We start from the raw sequence: 26,270 nt of genomic DNA on the forward strand, positions 1-26,270 counted from the left end.
TTGTGGATTTTTTTTGCGATTGTTTTTTGGTTTTTAATTTTTTCTTTTTTTAAAAAGTGAAAACAATGCTCATTTTATAGCAACCAAAATTTAAAGTACAGAGCTTCAGCACTGAATTCCACTGGAGCTTTAAGCTTGAGAATAGAACATGAAGAAAATTAATTATTTTTATACAAATAACTTTTTAACATAATCTTTGACATTCAAAGGCTGCTGAAAGGACCTGCATAGTGCTGTTGTTTATAATTTGTAGTTTCCAAACTTTGGTGGCATTAGGGCAATATCAGCTGTGCCTTTGTTGTCATAGTCATGTTAACAAAAGAGATGTCAAATACAGAGGCACCTTCTTTACTATCCTGAGATATTGTCGTACTGGCAAGTGACCTGGATATTTGACAAACCATTTGTACGTCTGCAATTCCATCATTTCAGAGGGCATTTCTGCAGTGTGAGTTATACATATATGGACACATATGCCCACACCAGTACACATAAGTTACTTAAAGGTTTAGGAAAAAGGGGGAAGCCATAACACTGTATCACTCCTCAAGCAAAACCACCAAATACTAATTTAAAGCAAGAAAAGCTTGCAAGTGGGCATTTGCCAGAATTTCCAGCCCCTGTTTGTGTGGAGACCTTAAACTTTTTCAGAGAGCTTACCAAGCTGGAAGGCAAAAAAAAAACAAACCACTGTTTCATTTTTCCCTCTCAGATTCTTTAATCTGGCAATCCAGCTCACCCAAGAACAATCCAAAAGGTTATGTCTTTTACCAAGGTCCTGAAACCATTGACTACTTCAGAGGAACATAATGTGTTGTTTGTTGTGCTTGGTGGTTTCCTGGCAGTGTTTCAGTGTTGGGCATTCCCCATTCTGCTTTGAATAAGCTATTTTGAGTAGCAGACTTAGTTCCAGTCCCCTTCACCGTGGCCAGCTACTGTAAAGAGCAATGTGAAAGCTGTGAGAGGAGATTTTGTCAGGAAAGAGTTCTATGTTTCTCACTTTCCATGTTCATATATGTCAGTCAAGTAGCTTCTGAGAAATAGGGATAGTGGACAGTTTTTGTGTTGTTCCTCCTGTTTTCCTACCTGGTCTATGTGGAAGACGTCCCTGCTAACAGCAGGGGAATTGTAACTAGATGATTTTTAAGGTCCCTTCCAACCCAAACCACTCCATGAATCTGTCTTCCCCCACACATCTACTGTGCCTCTTTCCTGAGGGCATCATCAGTTTATTTACAGAACATTGAAAATTCATGTTAAATTAAGCCTGACTCACTCAGTGTATGAAAATTAGTAGTATAATTATATAATTTTTACTGAGTCATAAAAACATTCATGTGTATACTTTGCCTAGTAGGCCTGTATAGAATGTATAGGTCAATGCATATACGGTGTGTAAACATTATTTGCATGTTAACTAAGGTCCCTAAAGAATGTGAGCTCTCATTACCTTGTTCATCTGGGTTACTCTCTCAAGAAACAATAGCAACACAACCCTCTGAAATCGAGAAATAGGTTTTATCTCTATATGGAACATAAATCTGTTTGGACTCCTCAAAGCAACCTCCACTGGGAATCCCTGACTCCTTATGGTACCAATCTCTGAACAACCTGAAGCACAATTTCTTTAGACTAGACACCTGGGGTTTAAATAAACATTCATCACAGAGACTACAGGCATCCTGACAGTACTTTAAAAGAAAAAAAAATTCAGTGTAGACATGAAGCTGTGGTACAGTTTTGCTCGTGTGTTCATTCTACCAATAGCAAAACCATTGTGAATAAAAATTCCACAGATTAAAGTTATATTCAGCAATTCTGTTTAAAGGTCTGCAGGATCAGAGTCCCTCTTTTGGGTTTTTTTTTTTGCTTTTTTAGGGGTTTTTTGGTAGGTTTTTTTTGGTTTTTTTTTTTTTTTTCGCAGTATCTATCCAGTTGTGCTGTAGGGTCTAAGTCCAGTATAAGAAAAACAGTGAGTGACTTTGCAGTGGGACTTAATTTCAACATCAAAGCCTCTGTACTGTGATGATAAATGAGCTGTTCAGAAACAGCCATTCCACAGTCTGCAGGATACATCCCTATCCCTGTCAGTTTAGCTAAGGAAGGTGTATCCAGTATTCTCATTTCCATTTGAAATCCATGTGAAGCTTACCGTAGAGAAATGGGGCTCATGGCCCAGCCCTGCAGCCAGCTCAGGCACTGATTCTTCTGCCCACTGCCTGTGGTGTAACCCATGGGGGACCAGTTTGTGTTCCTTGAACCACTTGCTGTTCCTTGAACCACTTGCTGCTCCCTGGGCTGTGGACGCTCAATGTGTTGGAGCCATGCAGCCTCCTTGGCAACAGGAATTCTTGCCTTTAGGAGACATTAGCAAACATCTGCAGGGCCCTGCTGTGTGCCCAGCCAGACCTGCCTGTCTCGAAGGCCCATTCTTAAATTAATTCTCCCTGGGTTTCTCTTAGCTGTCCCCCTTCTCGCTCACAGTCCAGTGAAGGTCCTTCTCCAAGGCACTATGGTCAGGAGCACCAGCCATCACTCTCGGGAGCAGCACGTCTGCAGCTGCTGGCCAGGAATGTTCTGCAGTGTCTTTTCCAGTTGTCCATGTACATTCTGCTTTACAGCAGAAGCTACTTGATCACTGTGAAAAGTTCATCTCTTAAGACAATCTTGCTAATGGCCCTGGCACCCACAGTATGTTTGGCAGGAGGAAGTCCATGTAGCCTGGCGGCCCGCAAGTCTATTTTCAATTATCTGGGGTGCTCAGAGAAGAAGACATTAATATTGCTAAGGATGACATAGCAAATTACTACTGCTCCCTAACCTTTTTAAATTGCTAACACTGTTGTAATCTGTAATTACAGAAATCAGTGTGAGAATTGTGGCACAGTATAATTATCTTTCCTGATACTTTATTGCTGTATGAATTATTAATCAAAATCAGTCTTGTGTAGTATTTGCGGCAACTAAGAAGAATAATCTATAATTAAATTTCGTTGTTTCTATTTTTGTGCTGGTGTTTTATGATGTTGTAATTGATAATTAATTGGTTAAAAATTCACACAATTCTTGGGAGTTTCATATGACTATGACTGCTCAGTATTCAGCATTTATTAATTGAATAATGGGCTCACTGAAGAGACCTTTGTATATAGTCTGCTGTCATTACAATGAGCTCTCAAAAATGGTGAATTAATCATTAGGCCTTTCAATAGTTTCTTTTTAAAGGAAAGCAGTGACAATATAATCATATCCTTTGTTGTTATAGCTACAATTGAGAGATCGTAATAACCAATTATAAGCATGGTCATTTTAGGAGCTCTGAAGTGTCAGTTATTGATAACTTTCTTTAAAAACAAAGTGTTGATTACACAGAACTAGTCTTTTCATAGAAAAAATATTAGGAGATGGGGAAGGAAGCCTGGAAAATTATTTTCCTCCCACTTGCCACTTAAAAACAGTGCATGTTTATCCCTAAAAACTGTCAAGTCTGATGTGCTTCTGCTGCCAATTGTCAGAAGTACAAGCTGCTCTCAACTTTTTTTCATTACTTTATGATCATTCTCCTCATTTTTTTCTGAGTACCTTTTGCTAAATTGTTAGGAGGGAAAAAAACAATAGAAAATGTCAGAACAAAAGAGCATTTTTTCACATTCTCTGCCTGAATCTCATTGAACAGAAATACTGTGAGACATTTATGTGCAAATCTGTAATGCAGACTCCAGCTACTGCTGACCAAAGAGATTTAGATGTGTTCAAGCTGGCCACTTGAAACTGTTCCTTAGATTCTTCTGCTGTTAGTGGAGCTGATTGAGAGAATGTGAACTGGAACTAAAAATACTCTCAGTTCAGTATTGATCCTCTCTTAACACAATAAGGAGAAAGTTGGGAGTTGCCTTGCATAGCAGGACATAAAATGGGATCTCCAGCTTATGCTTCCACAAAAAACCTGTGGTTCATTTTACACCAGCTCAGGTACTGCAATTCCTAAATGAGGAATCACAGTGTTGTCTGTTGGCTTCTGTATTAAAATGTAGCATTGCAGGCATAATGAGGAGAAACTGATAAACCTTTTTAGACCTTTGAGAGAAGTTGTTGGGAGTCCTCTGTGCTCTGTTATAAATGTCCTGTTTACATTGCTTAGGGTACAAGGAGGAGGATGAGACGATGCCTTTAGGTCCCTCTTTTCCCCCATCCTTGCTGGTGGTTTGCCACAGACAGGCTACAAAGATGCTGCTGCTGCAGTTTATACACCTTTTTATTAGTTGAATTTAGCATTGTGTTGCTTCTCATGTCCTAAGCCAGCTGCTCTGCTGGAGCCACTGGGTTGTGGGAGTTCCTGGTGTCAGTGACACCCATCACATGTAATCTTTGGACAGATGTTCTCTGCTGCTTGCCTTCAACAACTTGGTCCCACACAGCTTCAGTTCCTGTTTGAGAAAGGGGAGCACCAGGCAGCATATCCATTGCTGTCTCCCACAGCTGGGGACACGGGATGCAAAGGTCTAGGAAGCAGTAGATTTGGGTTTTACAGTGGTTAGTAGGTCAGAAAGGATGGATAATACAAGGACATTTGTTGTTGGACAGTGGAATATTGTCTGTGGAAATTGGACAGTGGAATATACATGCTGCATCATGTAAATATTCATCCCATGTAAACTTGTACTCTCAGTAATGTGGTTCTAGATATTTTTATTAGGAGTAATTAATCCTTTTACATATGGAGTGAATTCTTTGCCCAGTAACGTTCAGCAGTGGTCAGTTGTACATATGCTTTATTGCATATGTGAAATCTCTCAAGGAAAAACTAAACAACCATCCTGCTATGATGATGGGGTACTATTTTGATTTATTTCAATGGTCAGGTATCACAACGTCTCCAGGTAACTTGTTCCTCAGTTTTTCCTTGTTCAGTCTAAACCTCTGTTGTTTCAAATTGTTCTGAGTCTGGCTCGATCATGTCATGGACCTTGCAGGGGGAGTGTCAGGCTGCTGTTGGGACCCTGTATGTACATCCAGGCAGTCTGCCATCCTAGAATTAAGTGTGCCCAACCTTGCTGTAGCTCCAGAGAGCAGAGAAGCTTGGGCACGTTGAGCAGCATGACCACAGCCAGATGTGAGCCAGTTTCTGAAGAAATTTCACTGCTAACATGCTGAAAATTGTCCCTGCATTCCTCCTCTATGGAATACAGTTTATCCTAAGTGATTTCCAGTCTGATGCAACTTCTCGGCTTATGGCAACTGAGTTTCTCTAACAGCCATTTCTAAAGGTTTTGTCAAAGAATTTCTGAAAGTCAACACTAATTACATGTACCAGTGTTCCTCACTGCTAATTTGACACACTTCAGGAATTCTAATAGAGCCCATCAGAGACATGACTTCCCCTTGCAGAAGCCATGCTGCTTTGTCACGATGATAATTTGCCTGGTTAAGTGTTCTGTAGCTCTGCCATGATAGAGATTTACCTTTTCACATAATTGTCCCAGTTCTGATACAGGACTTTCTGGTGTGTCTTGATAAGATTTTCTGTCCCCTCCTGTTTCTCTTTAAAAACAGACACCACATTGCCTGTGCTCCAGTCTTGTGAGGCAGGAGCTGTTTTTTTGTGATAGGTAATGTATTTTTGGTAGCAGCTCAGTCAAAGTGTTTATGAGTTCCTGGAGAGTTTTGGATGAGCGCCAGCCAGTACAGACAATGTGCTGCAAACCAGAGTGATTTGGATGTTCCATGAGCAACATTTTTAGTCTCCTAAAAGGTTTTGTATGCTTCCTCCATGCTGAAGGGTTTGGTGGGATCTTCCACCCATCACCATGGAAGGAACTTGTAAGCAACCTTTCATTTCACTTCACTGCAGTGGCTGGCCTTTACCAGCAACTTTTTTGGCTCGGTTTCAATGGTGCTTTCCTTGCCCACAATAGTTCATGCCAGTTTCTGGAAACTTTTGTTTCATAGAGGCTTTTTCTGGCAGCATGGTGACCTATATGCAAACAAATGCACAGCATGTTCTTTTGAGCCAGAGAAAGGCTTGCTAAGACATTCCCTTTTCAGTTTGAAGAAATACGAAGTGTGTAGCAATGATTTCCATGAATAAGGTTCTGCAAACTCAGCATAATACTGAATTCAGCAAAAAATGATGCAGTTTGAATTAACACTGTGTAAAAGGCTTGCAGCCCAGCTTGCCTCAGAGTTCAGAGATAATACCAGATCCCTGGGTCTTTTTATTCCAAGGATAGAGGAAAAAAAAGAGTTGAATTCTTCTAATTTTCATGCTACTACATGCCAAAGTCCTACAGTGACCTTTTCTCTTTGCCCTCTAAACCCTTTCCCTGTGAAAATGAACAATATACTTCCCAGTGGAGGGTTTCACCATCTTGCACCTTTTCTGCAGGATAAAGCCCTCTTGGAGAGGAAACACCTCACGTCTGGAGGTCATGTGGTCAATGGCAGACCGTGGAAAAGGAAAAACTGTAAATCACTGGTGTTGAAATGAAAAGCTGATGAATGGTCCTGAGCCGTAGCCCAGCCCCAGTTTCCCTGTGCGCAATGCAGGGCTCTGGGTGCTTCCTAGAGCGGTCAGGGGCACGGTCAGGGGAAGTCTGTGGAAGGCTGAGGTCACAGCTGCCAGACAGGGCATCCATGTGGATTCTCAGTGGCTGTGGGAAGGTGAATGGCATGGATTCACCTTCAGGAAGCCTCTGGAGTCACAGCAGTAGCCTTGGGAAAGTATGATGATGTGAGCAGCGGGGTGCAGGTCCTTCCTGGGAGCACAGGTGCCATTTACAGCCCCAGCGTCTCAGGACTGCACCACTCAGGTTTCCTAGCAGAGGAGACAGGCTTGCTTACCAGTGGGGAAATACACCATGGTATTTTCAGCACTTCACAGCACATGCAGCAATTTTTTTTTAAAAATACACTTGATGAGAGCTGTAGTTAAAAAGTGAGAAATTACTAATTAGTAACTAAGTAATTCAGGGTTTGATTCATACAAATTGCACTATTACTGTAAGAGAGGATTGCAATTTCAGGCTAGCTGGGGTTTGGTGGGTTTTTTCTAAAGCACTGAAAATATAATTGATGTGCTGTTCATTATCTGCCAGGTGTCGGGTTTCTTGTCCTTTTTTTCATCATCTGAGATATTACAGGCATAAGACATGCCTGGAAAATAAAGGGGGGAAAAAAACTTACTGCTTTCCCCTTTGCATTGTCATTTGCAACTCTCAGGTTTTCCCACTAGATTCTTCTTGTAAACTCTTTCATTTCATAGCACGCAAGAGTGACCACTTAGAACATCATTATAGTGCTATCGTTAGCATCAGAGTTTAGTTATACAGAAAGCTCTGAGTGAGATGAGCTAAGTGTCATTTTCTCTTTTACCTTGCTGGAGTGCTAATAGCATGATTGCTGTCAATTCTTCTCATTAGTCTCAATTTATACAGAGAATTTTATTTTTTTTTAATTTCTAGTTAAGAAATCCAGCTGGTATAACTCACTCCCCCCCAAAGTGTCTCCCTCCCCTGCCTGCACGCAGATCAATTAGCAGCTATGTATCTTCTCTCTACGTGCTAAGTTGTTGAAGAGCTAATCTGTGTCCGTTGGTTGTGGGTTTTTTTCTGTTCATGTAAGCATTTCAGCTGAGTGCTCAAAAATGTAGCATGAGTCAGCATAAAGATTGAAAATGCCAGTAAAAGAGAATCTGTAAGCATTCCATTAAGACTTCCAGTAATATTACAGTTTTGCTCTGTTGGAAAAAATACCTATCCTGTATAGAGTCATCATAGCCACTGGCTTAAAAATACTCATAAAAAGGTGGGAAGATGAACACCATTGAGAAGTTTAGTCAATATAAGTAACAAGTGTGTCCTCTTATCCATTCTTGTCTAGATGATTAGTGTCTTTCAAATGGCACTGTAGGAAAATGGTAACCTAGTTTGAACTCACAGCAAGAGAAATAGTTTGAAGTCATGTTGTGTCTAGTGATGTGCCTGTGTATTGCACTAGCAGAGGAGAATGCTGCAACAATCCACATTAAAAAGTAGCAGAGGAGGACTTTTGCTTTTACTTGGTACAGTAGTCAGGTATTTACAGTGCAGCAGTACTCTACCAAAATACCATCATCTTACCCTTAGCCTTTGATGCCTCTGAATTTTACCTCTCAGAAGGCAGTTGGTGTTCTCAATAAGGAAAAATAATTCCTTTAAAATGCTGCAGGTTTGTGCACTTGCACAGCTCTCCCTTCAGCAGTAGGAAGAGTAATACATACCAATAATCCTTTTCCCCATGTAAGCCTGAAAACAAGTGGGTTTGGTTTGGGATATATAGTCTGTTCAGTAACAGGCTTTTACACCTTCCTACTCAGAGAAATTGAAATGGGAAAATAATGCAAAAAGGATTTGGTCTAATGCTGGGGAAGATGTTTTTAGTAAATTAATTACTTCAGTGTATCAAGTGCAAAGGGCGTTCATGCAGTGTGGGATACTGGGGGGAGCTGTTTCCCTCCACCATCACCACTGCAAATCCAGTCTCCATGTTCAGAGGCTTTGCCAGTTCTACATGTGTCAGGAACTGCAGAACATCAGGCAGAGAATTTCCCTGACTCAGACAGTAGCAATGGGTGTGTAATGGGTGTCTGACATCATTCCAACCTCTGCTCTTCAGTCAGAAGAGCCTCAGCAGGAGTAGCCTCAGCACCCATGGGCTGCCTGGGGCTGCACATCCATTCAGGTGAAGGGATTTTTTGGGTCTGTGGGTCTGGAATTCGGGAAGATCTACTCTTCTGTAAATGGCATTAAGCCACTGATGAAGGCATGTTGCTTTAGCCATGCATGGAAACAGATTGCTTCTGGAGCTGCTAAATATCTTTCTCTCCCTCTTAAGGCTTAAAATTCTGATTGAGAAAGTAAGTTGCTGTAGTCAGTGGCTTGTCTTTGTCAGGTAGAGTTCCACCTTGACTTTTTCTTGAGCTGAGGTCTTCAGTGTGACTGTAGTGCTGCCTGTCTGCTGGAGAGCAGACCTAGGGGTTTGAGGGGTTTTTCCCTTTGATCTGAAAATATCAGAAGCAAGCACAAAGCCCATTTTTTTACCATTAGAAAACCCAACAATTACTCTAGCTTTTTTTTTTCTAAAATCTTCTAAAATTTCCAATGTCCCCATGTTATTGCCATTACTAAACTGGAAATTGGAGATGCATAGTAGGTGGTTGAAGAAAAGCACCTTTCAATCTATCTAAACCCTATTTTGGTTTTGAGGGGGGAAGCTGGTGGGGCAAGTAGGTAATCCAAGCATGACAGGGTGAAATCCAGTGTCATCAAACCAGTATCAGTCATGGTGTCTTTCCCTAGGAACTTTCTTGGATTTAAGCATTAACGGGCTGCTTGGCTGTGGTCTTGAGGTATCCAGATATTGGGCTGAATCTCCCCATAGTGTACTCACCCAGGGACCGTGCTGCTCCTCACCACCTTGTTTGTGCTTTCTTCTCCCTTGTGCCCTGCAGGGTGTGAACGGCATGTCTGTGGATGAGAAGACTGACTCCCCCATGTATGTGTATGAGTCAACGGTGCACTGTACCAATATTCTCCTCTGCTTAAATGACCAGCGGAAGCAGGACATTCTCTGTGACGTGACGCTGATCGTGGAGGGGAAGGAGTTCCGCGCCCACCGGGCTGTGCTGGCTGCCTGCAGCGAGTACTTCTTGCAGGCCTTGGTTGGGCAGACGGAAAATGACCTGGTGGTCAGCCTGCCGGAAGAGGTACGGTATTGTCACCATGCCCCCAGCGTAACAGGGTGCCCCTTCCTCCCTCCTGGGGAGGAAAACCTCTGTGGTCTGCTGGGGTGCCCAAAGGGAGGGGGGCACAGGTGTCAGTGGCTGCCCCAGCACGGCTCAGGATGTGCTTTTCATGTTTGGCTGGGTTGCAAATCACTGAAGGATGGACTTGTTCACACCATGCCAGCCTTACGATGGAGGAGAAGCTTTAGGATGCTTCAGCTCGCCTTTGTCACTGCTGCTGGAGGAATTGCACCCAAACATTTCATTACGTAGCCTCGTTCGGGGTAGTATTAGGACCCTTATATTCCTCTGCTCTTCTAGACAGGAAATTTGAAAGGAGTGATGTGACAGCTACATGGCAGGTTATTGTTGAAAAATCATTTGAGCTGTCATGTTGTTGGGAGTTTCATTGCTGTCCACCCCTCTCTGGCAGCTCATATCTTTATTCCACTTCTTTCCCCTTTCCTGGTCCTCATTCAGTCTGGCTTCCTCACAGCTCCCCTCATAAAGAGTTTGGGATTTAACCATGTTTTCCCCCAAGAAACCATGAACTCAGTCTGTCAGAAAGCAGAGGTTTTGTCATGCAGCGTAGCTCCCACAGCAGGAAACCCAGGGACGTAGAAAACACATACCTCACTGGAAAGTTTACTTTATTTTATCACAGAATCTCAGTGGCTGGCTTCCACCCCCACTGTAATTTCCTCACAGCCGTAGAGCTGTGACAGCACAGCTACCGTAGGGCACGCTGGTGGCTTTGCTGCCCACAGAGGGGAGGTGCATGCCTGATGGCAGCATCTCTGCTGCCTTGGCACTGCCTGCCCAGTGTCTCCAGCTGGGAAGGGTGGCATGAGGAGGGTGACAATCTACCCAGGACATTGTACTGCATAGCAGTCGCTCAGTGGGAAGGTGCTCTGGCATACAGATGGTTTTTCACCATCTTTTGCTTAACGCCCTTGAGGAGGCATGGTGTGTTTTTAAACGATAACAGGTCCCAAAATGTCACACATCATTTTTCCCCCTCTGGTTTAGTTCTCCAGAGACTTCAGCAGCGTTGTAATGTTGTCACAGCACAAGCTGGAGAGCATTAGAAGTAGGTCACTGGCTGTGACTTCATGAGTCCTGACACTGAGTATTACTCATGAAGACATTCAACCCAGACATTTTGCATAGGAGTTTAGAGGACCTGCTAGGATGCACACTTTGATTCTGCAGTGTCCACTAATAATTTCCAGTGGAAGAATCAAGTCTCAGTCAGTTGCATGGCTTTCTTGCCACAAAGTAAGGGTAGGAGCAGAGAAGTGACAAAACATGCCCAAGGGTACAGAAGTGTGAAATTGCAGTGCTCTTCTATGAAGTCTTAGTGAAACCTCTGTGTATAATTCAGATCCTGTTACATAAAGAAAAGTAATGACATTCAAATAAGCACGTAGAAGAGTGACTGAGATGTTCAGAAGAATGAGCCTGGCCTAAAGGAGGAGAAGAAAGGACCATGGCAGGCTCATAGTGCTGGTGTGACAACTGAGATGTGCTGCAGCACATCCAGTTAGGCAGAGGAGCTGAAACAGCCGAGAGGAGGAATTTCTCTCTAATGCCAAAAGACACTATTGGCTCAAGCATTGATTGGTTTCAACCGGCTGTCAGTAAAAGTAGATTGGAAATTAGAAGATTTCTAATGCCAGCAGCAGTGAGATGCTGAGCTGCAGGCCAGTGGAGGGGTCATGATGTGCTTGCACTTGGTCACCCAGTCCTATGTTAATATGACACTAAAGATTTAAAATACAAAGGTTTGTCTTTCTATGTGTTTTATATGAGATGCTAAGAAAAAAAATCCTCCAGTTCAACCATAAATCATTTCTATTTAAGTGAATCCTCTTCAAATAAATGAAGTATTAGAGCTTTACGTTTTAGAATGTATCTCAATGAAAGATCAAAACATTTTTGTGACTTAGGTTTACAGTGGCTGTTCTTATGGCTCCAGTGAAGCTCGTGGAGTTGCAGAAGTAGTGAACCTAGTTCTTAAGATTTTTCCAAGAACTTTGAAATTGTCATGCCTTACCCAAGGCAAACACTGCTACTTTGCTACATGCTTCTATTAGTAGCAAAAGAGCTACTAGAGCACAAGGGCTTTTACTTTCTCATCCTGGAAAAGAACTCTCTTGGCCTATTAAAAGAGATAATGACAGTTACCAATGTTTATTTGTACAAATATTTTATTTTCCACATGCAAATTAATTGCTATTAAACTCATTGAATCTTAGTTTTCTTATGGCTACTTTTCTGAAATAGCTGTGTGTGAGGTGGTCAGCTAAATCATTTCCTCACAAAAGCTAGTCACTTGGGATAAGGAGAGCAGCCTGATGCACCTCACTATTTCTCAGTTACTCCTTGGTTAAGATGCACATCCCTGCTTCTGGTGTTGCTCAGCTTCACAGCGCTGGGCGCTTTGGCAGGTGCCTGTGCAGAGACACGGGAAGCGCCTCCAACAGCATCAGAGCTCCCTGCAAGAGGAACTGAAACACTCCTCCTTTTTAAAAGCTGATAAGGCAGAGGAAACACCATCTTAGTTATATGGCATTTAAAGAAGTTAGCAGGGTCATCTTTGGTTCACAAGCTAAGGACGCTTCCCAAGGCTACTGTTTTCAGTCTGTGGTCTGCAGAACTCCAGCAGCAGTGAGTTATTTCTTAAGGTATCTGGGAAAACTGACTTATTATATCATGAAGGGGGTTATTCCTCCAGTGGAAAAATTTCAAACAAAAGCTGAATGTGAATATCCTGAACAACTACTTTTTTATGCTTAGAGACAATTTATGTTGGTGTATAATATAGAAAAACAGATACTGAAAAGAATTTTTAAATGTAGTCTTCACTGTTCAGAACTTCTCCAAAGGAAACAATTGTTCATAAATTTACAGAGCTATTTTTAAGTCAGCCACACAAACACTGTATTTTAAATCTGAGCATAGTTTGAAAACTGCTGAAGTACGTTGTGGAGAAAGGACATTGTTGTTGCTATTATTTGTCAAAGGTTTGATGTTGGAGCTGGATAAAGCTTTATATATAAAGCTTTTACATTCATGTTATGTTGGTGTGAGGAAGCTTAACATCAAAGAAAAGAACTTACTTCTGATTATTCAAAGCAGTAAATCTGCCTCTGAAGTCTAAACTGCAGACTTTTTTTACTTCATAGCATGTTGGGGTCATTTTGTTAATCTGGCATCCAGACATTGTTAACTGTTGTCTAGCTAAACAGGGAACAGATGTTTTTCACATTATTTCTTGTTTATATCCAGTTACAAGCAAGAGCAGTCTTTACAATACACCAGTCATTTCAGTAGGGAGACATTGTGCACACACAGAATTGGGCTAGTTGGATTTAGAGGGTTTTAAACCGCTGCAAAACCTTGTGTTAGACATTTCAGGTTAGTTCAAGCATGTCTTAACAGGCCTCAGTTCAAACCTTTCCTTAATCAACTTAAACAAAGTCAGTATGGAGCTAATTCTGCACTGATTGAAGAGTTTCCATAAATCCTTTTGTGCTGGCCTTGGTAATTTGATTTTGTACCACACCTTTTGTTAAGGCAACATATTTCAGTGTGTAGACAAGCTGCCCAGAACAGCTGCATAATAGCAAGAGCTCAGATGTGGCTATGGTGTGTGAATTATCAGCCCTCAGAGCAAGTTAGAGAAATGGAGTTTTTCAGCTGCCTACAGCTAATAAAAGAGGGCCCCATTAGCTCTTAACTTCTATGCTTTTTTCTTCATTTTCAGTTTTGCCAAACAACTGGAACCTTGCCTGCTTTTACCCAGGGTGTTTTTCAGCAATTAATGCAGTTTTCCTCTAGCAGGTGCTGTTAAAAGCAACCCAGAATTAGTACTTTCAAAGAACTGAGTTTGAAGCTGTAAAGTTGGTTATTCACTCCATACCCCTAACTGTTGTTTTGTTTTATTTAATCACAAAAACTGGTCTTCCTTCCTCTAACAAGGCACTTAATTAAGTTTTTAATTTATGATAAGAAGTTAAATGGCACTTACAAGGTTTTTTTAATGGTTTCCACTTCCCATCCAGATTACAAAAAAAGGTGTGATGGAGAGAGACACGGCTGTCAGCCAGGGGTATTGTAGGTCATGCCAATATTAGCTGGCAGCAGGCCTTTATCCAATTAACATTGCTTCATCACTGCAAGTAATAGCTCTCGAGTAGATGATTGAGTCATTCATGCTGTAGTGGTACTCAACTTTACTTGAGAAGGAGCCAGTGCTTCATCAAATGGGCTTTTTATCTGCTATTATTACCTGCCTAACTCTGCTAATGGAAGTGCACAGCAAGTCTGGATGGGCAGGGTGGAAGCTGGGCACTGGATAAGGGAGAGTCTTCTGTGCAAACACCGAATTCACTTCTGCAAGCTGCGGGTGCAGTTAAATGGTGAAAAGACAGAAGTAGAAACAGCAACAAGTAAAAGTCCCCAGTGGCATTTGATTCCTACAGGTTAGAAATATTCTCAACGTTGCTTGCATTTTATTGATTTGGGAAATTACGCTTGAAAGAAATTTTCACCATCCATGAGAGCACCAAATGTCTTCCTCTCAGATGAAGGAAAAAAAGCCTAAGCAAAGGTTTTCTGAAGCAGCAGGCCAAGCTTTCTTTAGCACTGGTCTGATACCAGCCTTTGTGTTCTTTTAGAAACTTGCTTCCCCAGTAGGTTGGTTAGTTTTACCTGTAGCCCTCAAATTTCTTGAGTCTGTTTCAGAGTGGTGACCTTTTTTAGTGCAATGAGCTGTCTGCTGGGAATGTTTTCTTACAAAAGGATTAAACTGAGCTATCTGTGGTGTCCAAGTCTTCCAAGGTGCAAAAGGAAGTAGCATCTCTGTTAGGATGAGGTTGTGGGATTTGTCCACACAGCTCTTTCCTTTGCTGTTAAGAGAATGATGTTCAAAATAGATGTAAATTCCTGAATTCCTCCACATTCTCTCTCCTTCATTGGTGCAAAACCTGCCTTTTCCCCACAGGATCTAGTCCTGTGAAATTTGTCATCTGCTTCTTTGTTAACTCCCTCACACAGTGGATTAGGCTTTGCAGGGAGAGAGGCAGGACAGGACCTCAGATTTGGGATTCAAGGCTGGCAAAAGCAGAGTGTGTTGGAAGGCAAAGGCAGGCAGCAGCACTCTGGGTGGGACTGAGCCAGGCAGCTAACATTAGCATGGCTCGTAGCTGACAGGGAGGAGAAATACTGGCAGCTGCTAACCATCCATGCCAACCTGCCAGCCTGAGGGAAAAATGCTGGGAATCAGCCAACGAGAGATGATTGTGATGAGGAGAAAATCAAAGGCAGGATGCAGGAGGTCAACTATTAAATACCCTGCTGGCTAAAGGCACTTACTATTCCTTTTTATCTCTCTAGAAATTAGCAGTGTTCTCTTACTTTGTCTTTTTCCTTTCTTTGTATTCTTTGTATGTATAAATATAATATCTTTGAAGAGTGTTGGGACTGAGCCGGGAGTTCTCTGCACAGGAGCATAGAGTGAAAGAGGTGATAAATGTGGAAGAGAGGAGCAAGAGGGCAAGAAGTTTATTTCCCAGCTGGAAGGATGTTTAACACAGTAGGGAACAACAAAAGACCCTTTTTCGTTGGCACCCTGGAGATATTAGGAGTAGCTAAGGTTAGCTCTTAGAGAATAGAAAGCAGTAATGCGGCTTTCTCTTTATGTGACTGTATTGGCCATTGATGTTCCTCACAGATTGCAGCACTGGCCAAAATTATTTCTGCTTTGGCTCAGGAGGTGGGAAGAACCTGAAAGCCATTATTCCCTTCATCTGCAGAGCTTTTTGTGGTGGAAAAGGGTTATCTCCATCAGGCTTCAAACTCACTTATGCTTCAACCTTACCTCAGTAATGCCACTTTAATCAGTTCATATGGATAGAAGGTTGGGTCTTTGGTTTGTTAAATTCCTCCCAGGGAATGTGTTATTTTTCATGCTGCCCCACAGTGCTGACAGTGACCGCACAGAGGGATGGCTGGAGGCTGCAGCTCTGTACTGAGAGTAAAACTGAGCATTTGGGTACTCTTTGAAGTCTGACATGACAGGACTCTAATTCAGGAGAAACTATGAGACAGAATTGGCTGATGTTTTATGTGTGTTGCTTATGTAGCACATACAAGGTGCAAACGATGTACTTTGTTTCTAGCAGGTGAGCAATAAAACAGAAATGAGATCTTCAAGATGTGATATGAAATTCCATCCATGTATCACTGCAAAAGCTTCCAGCACTGCTTGATTTTTCATGCCTCAAGTGTGATGAAGAAACTAGCCACATACTTTTCATTCTGCATAGTGTAACTTCCATTATTTTCTGATGAGGGCTGTCTTGCTATTCATAACATTCTCTGATCTTCTCAGGTGGAGGAAAGCAAAATACATCTATGTTGTGGTGAGAGCTTAGGCTTCAAAAAGCAAAACAGAAGTCATGTATACATGCATGTTAAGTAGAGAAAATCTTGCAATTGCTCCTTTCCCTCCCTTCGGCAGTAGCTGTACAATTTATTTATGTATTCCAGTAGGCATATGAAAAAGTCTACTGTGGAAGGGGATCGGGAGATGAATGCGCACAACAAAATTCACCATTGCAATAACTGCACTCAATTTTTTTCCCCCTGTTAGAATCCTACCTGCCATTACTGTTCAGTTGTGTTAGTGTTCAGGAAAACTTAATAATGGAATAATTACAGGCAGGTGCTTTTATTGAGAGCTCTGGATGCCAAATCTGACTCCGACATGGGTTCAGGATGAACATGTTTTTATACCCTTATAGTTATATAACTACATATAAATTATTAAACTTATATTGTTCTATTGTATACATTGATTTCATCCAAGCATGGATTTTTTTGATGGTAATTTCCATCAAACCCCCCAACATTGTTTCTCATGATTCTTGTTATGATTAAACAATAATTATACCCAGTTACCAAACAATCATCACATCTAACAATCATATCATTTATCATAGTCATTAAATGATTATACAAGTGCAACCTAACATTTTCCCATGGCCTACCTCAACATTTTCTCTGGGCCTACCAGGCCTATCCTTCCTTTCTAACTCCCCTGAATATTCCATGATTTTAGAAGCATTTTATCCCTATACTATCAGTTGGGCTGATTGACTGTGATTGCACTTGATAGTGAAAAGGCAGTTTGCAGTGTGGAAACTTTCTTGGTCAAATATAACAAACATGGTCTAAAATGTAAAAGCTTGAATAGTAAGTCCTACGTTAAGGGCACGAGAAGAAGCAATAAGAATGCATAACAGGAGGTGGGTTGTTTTGTTTGTTTGTTTGGGTTTTTTGTTTTTGCTTGCTGTGTTCAAATATATATGAATGAAAATGAGATGGCTGAGCCATGACTGTGCCTCAGCTCTGAGCACTCTGGCCCTGCAGACTGAAAGATTTCTCCCTCTCCACCCCCTCCACTTAATATTCTCTTACCTTTGCTTTCTCTCTTATCTAAAAACCCCTTTCAATTTCATTAAAGACCTCAAACCAGGTATCTGCTCCTTTAGAGTCCAGAAATACAGGCTGGGCATTTGACTAGACAGATAGGTAAGGTCCAGTGAAGACACCTGTCTTCAGCTTCACAACATCAGACACCACAACCTGTAAGGTACTTTCTGATTACAGTACCAAGTTTTGTTCCCAAGACCCCCAAAAAATAAGATTTTAATCCTCATGCAGCACTTTCTGACAAGGATTCCCTGGAATATTGCCAGACTGACTGTTTTTCTCAGCTACTAATGAAATTGAGCATGTTATGGGGTGGAATATGCTATGTATTCAAATGATGCATTGCAGCAGTCAGCAAACATTAAGCCTAGGAAGTATGGTTCAATTTGGAAGTGAAGTATGGGTTTAAGGTGAGCAGAAGGCAATGGAATCATACTAGGATTTGGGAATGAGATTTTTTTGTGAGTTTTGCAGGGTTGGATTTTTTTAGAGGAAGAAGTAGACACAAACACTCTGTTAAATTTGATGGAAGCTCTGAAGAGCAAAATGGCTGGTTTATTCCAGGATTTTTGTGCTGTAATGAATTTTCATCTGTCCCATTTTGACAAGAGACATTCAGCAAACACCTCTGAGTCCCAGTGCAGTCTAACACTACTAAAAGCTTTGTCCTTGGGTACTTTATTTACTTTAATAAAATAAATAAATAGAAGCAGCTGTAGCTGGTCAAACTACAGATCTAGCTCAGGCTTGGTTTGTTTAAAAAAGTGAGTTTTAATTTCTCTGAAGGCACTTGAGAGGAGGTTTGTGTGGCTGTTTAAAGACTTAAATGAAAAGAAAGTATCAGGCATCTCTCTAGGAAGCATGTTGTAAGTTACTGGGGAAAGATATCAAGAGAAGCCACTGGCAGTTGTTTTGAAGCCAGATTAAAATGAACTGAAAAATTTGGCATGGGTTTTTAGCAACAAACTCTTCAATGATATATGTATGACTGCACATTGTTTCATAACTGTAAGGCAAATGGCCTTTGAGAGCAACAAAATTCGGACACCCCTTTAAGAAATTTGGGGCTCAGTACTGGTGTAGTTCAGTGCAGTTCAACATCCTAAAAGAAGATAGATCAGATTTGCTAATCAACCTTTCTGTCTCTCTTTTTGCTTAATCTGACCTTCTAAGAGTTGATGGCATCAAAGTGCATTTAACTGTGTCTATTTCCCTGCATGCAGAAGTAGGTTTTTTGTTTGTTTGGTTTGTTTGTTTGTTTGTTTTTTAATTAGAAGCCTTTAAAAGACATTGTGGAGAAAGTTGACTTGGAAGTTAAATGGTACCCTGCTCCTTTCTGGGGCTCCACAGTCAAAATAACCATAGCTGAACTGAGAATGGCAGAAAACTGCAATACTAAAACTTTCAGTAACACTAAGATATAAACAAGGTGTCACCAAACAGCTGGAATTGAGAGGTATCAGCTCTGAAGTTAAATAATGGCAATATAAAACCTTCAGCAGTAGATTTCTGAGGTCTCTTGTGACCAGATAAAATACTGTCATCACCTCTCTGCACATGCTGGAGTGGAAGTTGATGCATCAGATGGGAATTACAACACAGGTCTGTGCATCGGGTCAGTGATGATTAAATCACCTTGTGTGAACCACTCAGCAATGTTTGCCTCTCTCTAAATGCTCTGGTTCACATTACCTCACGTGGAGGTGAACAGACCAACCCACAGCTGGCACAGCTGCTGATCCCAGAGCAGCCACACACCTGACCCAGGGCTTCCAGCTTACCACTCCTCAGCCAGTTTCAGTCTCATTTTCTTCTCTCTGTATAAGGCACTGGAGCTTGTTGGACCAGCTGCAGCATTTCTCAGGGTGGTCAGGGCAGGATGGAGGTGCTCACCTTACCTGGGTGACTGGTCCTGAGTGACAGATGGGGTCTGCTCTGTGTCCTCTGCCTGTTCTTCCTGCATCACTCCTGACTCCTGTGCACTGCCATTGACAACAGCTGCTGAAACTACACATCCAAGAGGAAAGCAGGGTTGCAGGCATGGGGCAGATCAGGATGAGCCTGTGAATTGCTACAGGCTTCCTGTCCCTCACCAGGAGGCCAGGAGCACTTTGAGGTAGCTTAAATAGGAAATTTTGCTTAAGTGACAGCAGTTGCAGACCATCCCACATATCCCAAACAACAGGCAAGCAGGTTCCTAGCAAGACTTAATCTCTTCCAAAGAGAGCTGATCATTCTTGGCAAATGGGAGCTGGAGGTTTTCAGGAGATCAGAAACAGGCCATCTTTCTTTTAGTGTTGAAGGAACCATATTTAGTTGAGTATATATTGCACCTGGTCCACATCATTTTCTGCAGCAGTTGCTCATCATTTCAGAGCAACATTTCAGAAAAATGGAAGTGTACAGACTTACTGTAAGGATAGCAGAGAGATTTGGCAAGTGTGAGCCAGGATGGATTCATGGGTGCTGTTGTGTTCTCAGGGCTTCCTTCTGTTCCTGCAGTGTCAGATGTACTTCCCAAGGACAGGGCTGAGGTGAGTTTATGGGGGTAGTAAAAGAGAAGGGAGACCATCTAAATAAATTAATTGGCCCAGAAAGGGACCTGAACAGTTCAAAGACATGTGGGCATCCAGTGTATTGTACTTGAAACACATGGTAATGCTCTGCTTGAAATTTGCTTGCTTTGAGTTATGATAGGACCAAATTCCCACATCTCTGCATATACCTCTTACTTTAGGTTCCCAGAATGGATGGGAGTGCAGTCTGTGTTAATGTTTCAAGGTTTAGAAAGTAGGTCAAAAGAAAAAAGAATTGTCTATTCAGACTTTACCAGTACAGTTCTTAGTTTCTGGAAAAAATACTTTTGATCAAGTGGTGCTGGATTTTTGAGACTGTCATCTAGGAGGCTGAGACTACATTTCTGACTGCGTAAAGAAAACTTTTGGTTCTGAGAAATGTCTTGGGCTTTCACTTACCTTTGAAATTCAGACCTGTGGTTCTCTGTTTCAAGGGCCTGCAGCTAATAAGAAACAAGTCTTAAACAACTCTGAAAGCAAAATATCTTTCCATCTCTGACCACAGAGCATGCCTAGCCACCTCTTTCCTCAGATACACAGACAGCCTTCAGAGAAAATTTGCCTGTCAGAGGATTCCTGGTCAAGTAAAAACAGAGTAAGTTTGAGTTGTTTCCTCTTTCCTTCAAAGGACAATGTTGGAGCCAGTAAACTTTCAAGACAGGAAAAAGCTGTGGAGAGACAAAACCTGACAACTTCCCTTCTGATCTCTATAGAGGACTAGTGCTCATTTCTGTTTCTGGAAGGGGAAGCTGGACTTGAGGTGGATAGGTCTGAGCCATTCAATCTGCCTGTTGAATTCAACTATTTTTTAGCCTTATTTTTGTCTAACTGCAGATTTTCTTGTAGTACCATGGATGGCTTTCTGCATATGGCAGTTTTGTTTGGACATAAAAACAAATCAAGAAGTTTCTGTCTATTCCTTGAATTTGCTACTTTTCAGGAGACTGAACACATCAAACCACATTTTAATGGGTATGTTTTAAATGTTGGAATTGATTTGTCAAATGCAAGGCACAGAAACTGAAGAGTTGCCTGTCTTTTGTAAGAGCCATCTCTCCTTGTCATTTTTGCCCAGTTTATATAAGCAGTAGCCATTGAGGTCACATAATATCTGTACCATTGTCCAAGGAAGTGAAGAATGAAGAGATGTCCCTGAGATACAGAAGCGCTGGGGCATTCTACAAAGAAACTTGCTCACATGTACAAAGTCATCACTGCATTCAAAAAGCAGAAAGCATTGCTTTCAGTAGTGGCAGAAGCCTTTAAATCACCAACTTCCATTGCTTTTTTCCCTGTCTCCAGTGTATCTTGCAGTTGGAGGACTGAGAAGAGCACCCAGTAAGGGCTACCTCAGGCTTGGTTTAGTTTTGCTTCCTTTTTAAAGATGAGCCTAATCCTTCTCTTATAGGTTCTATTTCACTATTATGCATGAACTCTCCAATTGGAAAACTCAGTTGAGAGGGCATACATAAGTAAATTTTTAAAGACAAGCATGTGATTACATTTCTGGCCTTTGTCTTCAGCTGGTGGTAGCCAGCCATGGTGATCCTAGCAGGAGCTGCACTGGACCTCTGCAAGCAGCTCTGTAGGGCAGACAGGCACTGCAGACATAAACTGCTCTGCAGAGGGTTTCAGGTCAATCCCAGCCTTGGAGAACCAGACTGTTTGTATCATCTGCTCTTGCACTCTCATTTTAGTTCTCAGATATGGTTTTAATCTGAATTATTTGTCCAAGTTACATTTTGGTTTTATAACTGCTTTTCTGCAGAGGAATTGTGTAGCTAAAAGGCTGTGAGAATTTATGGTCTTTTCTTGTCACTTGTGCTTTCAACCTCTTGGTTGAATGATGAGGAAAAGACCTCTCTATTCTCTTTCAGGAATGGATATTTTACTCATATCTAGGCTTTTCTTTTCCCAAACTGCTCTGATTTGGGTAAAGGAAAAGAAAAGGTCAGGTGTCATATTGTTCTCAAGAGACTCCAAAGGTGTCTTGTCTATTGTAAAAATCAAAAGAAATCAAAGTGTTTGTAACTATTTGACCAATTCATTCCAATACTACTATTTTCTTAAAGCCAAGGGTTTCATGAGGCCTTTCTGTAATTAGTTGTCTGTGCTATCTTTTTTTTTTACATATAAGGGAGAAAGTAATTCCATTTGCAGATTGCAACTCTTGTCCATCTGTCAGATGGGTGTGTCTTTACAAGATGAATGCCTGTTTCTGATTTCTCCCATTAGAACAAAGGTTACTCTGTCATTGTCCTCAGAAAGCTTTTGGACTAGCTTGCTTTGGTGTGTGCATGCCTTTTTTTTGGTACAATGCCAAGTACCCTGTTAGGACTCTAGTAGTGACCAAAGGGACAGAAGGAGTTTTGGGGATAAACCCTGTTCACATGGCTAAAACTCTATAAAACCACCACATTGATCTGCTGGAGAGTGATGGAGAGCTGGGCTCTGTCTGGTGTGCTCCCCATGCCCATCCCTGCTGAGGTGAGCCAGCTGCTGCCCTGCCACCTCTGAACATGGGGTTCTCCAGCACCAAATGTGGGAAGGACTTGGGAAAGCAGCAGCCTCTAGGCAGGCTGGCATTTCCACACCCTCTTTATGCACATAGTATTGGCACATAAATGCTCTTGCTCAATCCTATCAGCTGCATATCATTCTATTCTGGGGAAGGTGAGAGCACTGCTGGAAATGACTCCGCTCCAAAAGGTATCAGCTTTACTGCTGTTACCCCCCCAGAGTTGTTCCTTGCTTTAGGTTTGTGTGGTAACTACTGTACAGGGGGGAAACATCACTTTTTTTAGAAAACAACAATGAGAAATGGCTGCCTGTCAAGTGAAAGCATTTGTTCTTTGGAATTTATATGACTGATGAGTTCTCTGCACTTCAGCAGTGCTCTGTTTTGTCAGGGGCTTTTAAAGGTCCTTGAGAAGCCTCTACAGCAAATGAGGGAACCTTGGCAAGATCCTGCATTACACCATGCCCTGCCCAGCATTCCTGTAGTTCTTACCATTTCCTGCCCCTTACAACATGGCTGTGACTTTGGACAGCAAGCACATTCTGTGTTTTAAATGTCTTTATCTGTGGGGGTTTTACAGTGTGCAGTGCATTTGCACAGGGGCAGGGGGATTTTTGGTTTGTGTGATTATGTGCTGTTTTGTGACTGTTCTGTTTCCTCTCACATCCTCCTTCCCTGTCTCTTGTACCTGAAACATTAAATTAAATCTAACATAGCAGTACTTTCAGACAGAGGCGACACTTGGCTGTGCCAGTTCCCCAGTGGCTTTGAACTGCTGGCTGCAATACTGCAAACACATTCAGACCCTGGCTTGGCCAGCAGTTCCCCCCTGCTCTCTGCATGTTTGTCTCCAGGCTTTATTTTACCTACACTATTGGAGACTCTGGAGTCACAGCCTATGTCTCATTGTTATGCATGGATGGGAAATATTCCTGTACTTATTTGCATTCATTAGCTGTTGGGAGCTCCTCTGTTTAGGTCTCTAGCCTTGTTTTTACAGTGCTTTTGGCAGTGTTTCTGCACTTGGTGTGCGAATTTTTATGATCTGTTGCATGTTATTCATGCAATTTCCTGCCCTGTAATGGTATCAGTTTTCCAGACACAGAGGAATACAAACGAAAACCCAGGAGCCTGCATTAGCATAAAATGTCCCAGTTCTGTCAGTTTGATTAATTTGTCTCTTTGTCTCCACTCTATATGATAAGTGCTATTAATGGTTGCAACACTTCATATGTCAAAGTCTTTCTTCCTAATGACTTGAAAATGTGGTTTATTTCCCCCTTTTTTGTATTATTTTTCTCATTTAGCATTCCACTCAAGTATAGATTTATGCCATGCTCTTTCATTATCTTACTGGTTGCAGCACTGGAGTGATTACATATGGTGTAGGGTATGAGCAAAGATGCGATCCCAGGGGCAGCAGCTGCTGATGCAAGCTGAAAATAGATCCAGCGTATGCTCAGCACTTTTCCCAGAGGTCTTTAATTTATTAGGAACAGTCTTGGTACAGGACAGCTCGGACCCTCATTTAGCAAGATGACTTTTTGCCTTTCAAGAGCAGCACGGTGACTTTGCTCTATTTACTGACTGCTGTGTAATTTTTTTTTTTTTCACCATCTCCTGTGGAAACAGAGACTTTACCTAACATAAATTGTAATATAATCCTGATTTATAATGAAGTCAAGAAATGACAGGCTCCATTTGAAGTAATGGAACTTGACAGATCTAAGGTTTAAATTTAATAATCCTATTTGTAAGACAGCATTTGTACATGGTACACTGATTTAAAATGAACTTCAGTTCTTCTTCAACGAATCCTTTACCATTCTCTGTGTTTTACCTTCCATAGAGACTTTTTGGGGGACAAAGTTCATTTGAAGAGAACAATTTTTTATTTGAAAACATGTATGGGACAATAAATTGTTTTCTTTCCCAAAGTTCTTGCAAATTGTTTCACAGAAGACAACTTTAATTACAGAGGAAAAATTAATGTAGGTCACTTATTCAGGCCAAGCCACAGCTAACCTGCTTCGGTGGCCAGAAGAGGCCAATTGCTGAGAATGAAGAGAGGGGGGATGCTGGAGAGAAAATAGTGAGGAGGGTTGTGGCTCGACTCTTCCCCTCCCAGGAGCAGAGGTTCATTCTCACAGTGGTGTCTGTGGAGGGAGAAGGTCACCTCCTCCTTGCTGTCCTTCCTTCCCTTACAGCTGGCAGAGGGGGACACTCAAAGATGATGTTTCCTCCTGCCTCTGCACCCCACTTTTCTTCATCTGTCCCTGTTGTAGCAGTGCAGGCAAGCAGAGCCCCGGGGTGCACAAATGGAAAGGTGGTCCCGCCGTGGCTGCTGGCAGCTGGCAGTCAGCACTGGAGTGGGGGTTGGTGGAACAAAAGGCTTGCAGAGGAAAAAAAGAGACCAGGCAGGGAGCATGAGATGCTGCAGAAACATTCGAAAAAGGCAGTGGGATAAAAACACTCAAGGTACAGTGCATGACTTTTTTGGCTTAGATTGAGGGATCCTGTTTTAGAAAATGCCCCCTTCTCTTTTCTCTCACTCAGCATTGTGGTTTTGCCTTCCTTTCTACCTGTATTTAGTTGCAGGTGCCCTGTCCAGCATCTTTCTAATTTTCCTTCATACCTGGCAGGGATGTGGCCCTTTCCCCAGGGGTCTGACAGATGCTCTCACCCTGGACCAGCCTCCCCTGCTCAGGTCCCAGAGTGTGTGTTCAGCTCAGTAAGGAGCCCGTTCTTTCTGTGTCACCCTGCCACCATCACCCTCCTTTCCTGGGAACACATGGAAGGTGTGGGAGGGCAGGGTAGGCACTGACCCACAGGGTCCCCCTCGGGGGAGGGAGGGCAGCCTCTCCTGCCCTGGGGCTGTAAGAACTATCTGCCCAGGCTGGAGTTTCAGCACCGTGTCTGCCCCACAGGGAGTGGCTTCAGGCAGCTCCTTTCTCCTCTTTGTGGTGAACTCCAGCAGACAGTGAAGATGAGATGGCTGCTAAGGAGGGTGTTGCTGGGGCTGGAGCCCAGCCTGGGGACCTGGCTCCTGCTCCCACGTCCTGCTCTCTATGCGATTAAGAATTTTTTTCCCCAGAGCTTGCAGGGAATTAATAATTTATATTAATTAGTAACCAAGCCAAATCTCCCCAGTGCACTCAAGAAAGAGCATGACTCAAGAGTGTCACTGAGAAATGGGAGGAAAAACAAGCTCATGAAGCCAAAGTGGTGCAGGCCAGTGGAAAAGGTGAAGGCAAGGAGTATCCATGCAGCAAACACAGCACTGATGTCGTGTGGGCCCTTGCTCCTCATCTAGGGAAAAAGCCAGCAAGGCCCAAGAGTAAAAATCCATCAAGAGGTTTTAGAGTTGCTGCTGGTAGCTTGCACACTGCCCATCTCCCTCCTCCAACAGACATGTGCATGGCTACAGGCATGGCTTTGTGTTCACTTGGAATTAATGGGATTATATACAGCGGGAGAGGAGGCAGGGTGCACTGAATTCTTCAAATACAGAGCTTCAGCCTGTGCTGCTTGATCTTTAGAAAAATATAAGTAAAACAAAATAAAGTAGCAAGAACCAATTCCAGAGTGCTTCAGTGTGCACATAAACTGGTTTTCATTGCTCACAGCACACATAAATACTGGCTGGTGACTGAGGCAGCAGAGTAACGCTTAGCTGTTCGTTATTTTATCAGACAGTGATAATTGTAGTTAATAATTTCTTAGTAGTGTCTCTGAGAGTTTATTTATGCTGTTAATAATCTGAGCAGCTGTAATGATGCTGGCTGCCAGAGCTGTAGCCTTTTAGAATCACTCCAGTGTGGCAATGGTATGATGGTAATAGAAATCCAAGGCAAAAACGATCTTTTCAGAGCAGATGGGGCTAATTCAATCCCTTTCACACACATTCACGTTATCT

At 42.2% G+C, this 26,270-nt stretch overlaps 1 protein-coding gene across 7 annotated transcripts in view; it reads left to right on the top strand.

Moving 5' to 3' along the window:
* The window catches only part of BACH2 (BACH transcriptional regulator 2), a 188,123-nt gene that overhangs the window by 128,697 nt on the left and 33,156 nt on the right, over window positions 1-26,270 (top strand). For all 7 annotated transcript variants that reach the window (XM_077174756.1, XM_077174759.1, XM_054630335.2 and 4 more), the window contains one exon: window positions 9,488-9,742. In XM_077174756.1, coding sequence (XP_077030871.1) covers window positions 9,500-9,742 — 243 coding nt within the window. In that variant the 5' untranslated portion in view covers window positions 9,488-9,499. The remainder of the gene's footprint in view (window positions 1-9,487; window positions 9,743-26,270) is intronic.

The sequence above is a fragment of the Agelaius phoeniceus genome, chromosome 3, assembly GCF_051311805.1.
Source record: "Agelaius phoeniceus isolate bAgePho1 chromosome 3, bAgePho1.hap1, whole genome shotgun sequence".
Taxonomy (NCBI): Eukaryota; Metazoa; Chordata; class Aves; order Passeriformes; family Icteridae; genus Agelaius; species Agelaius phoeniceus.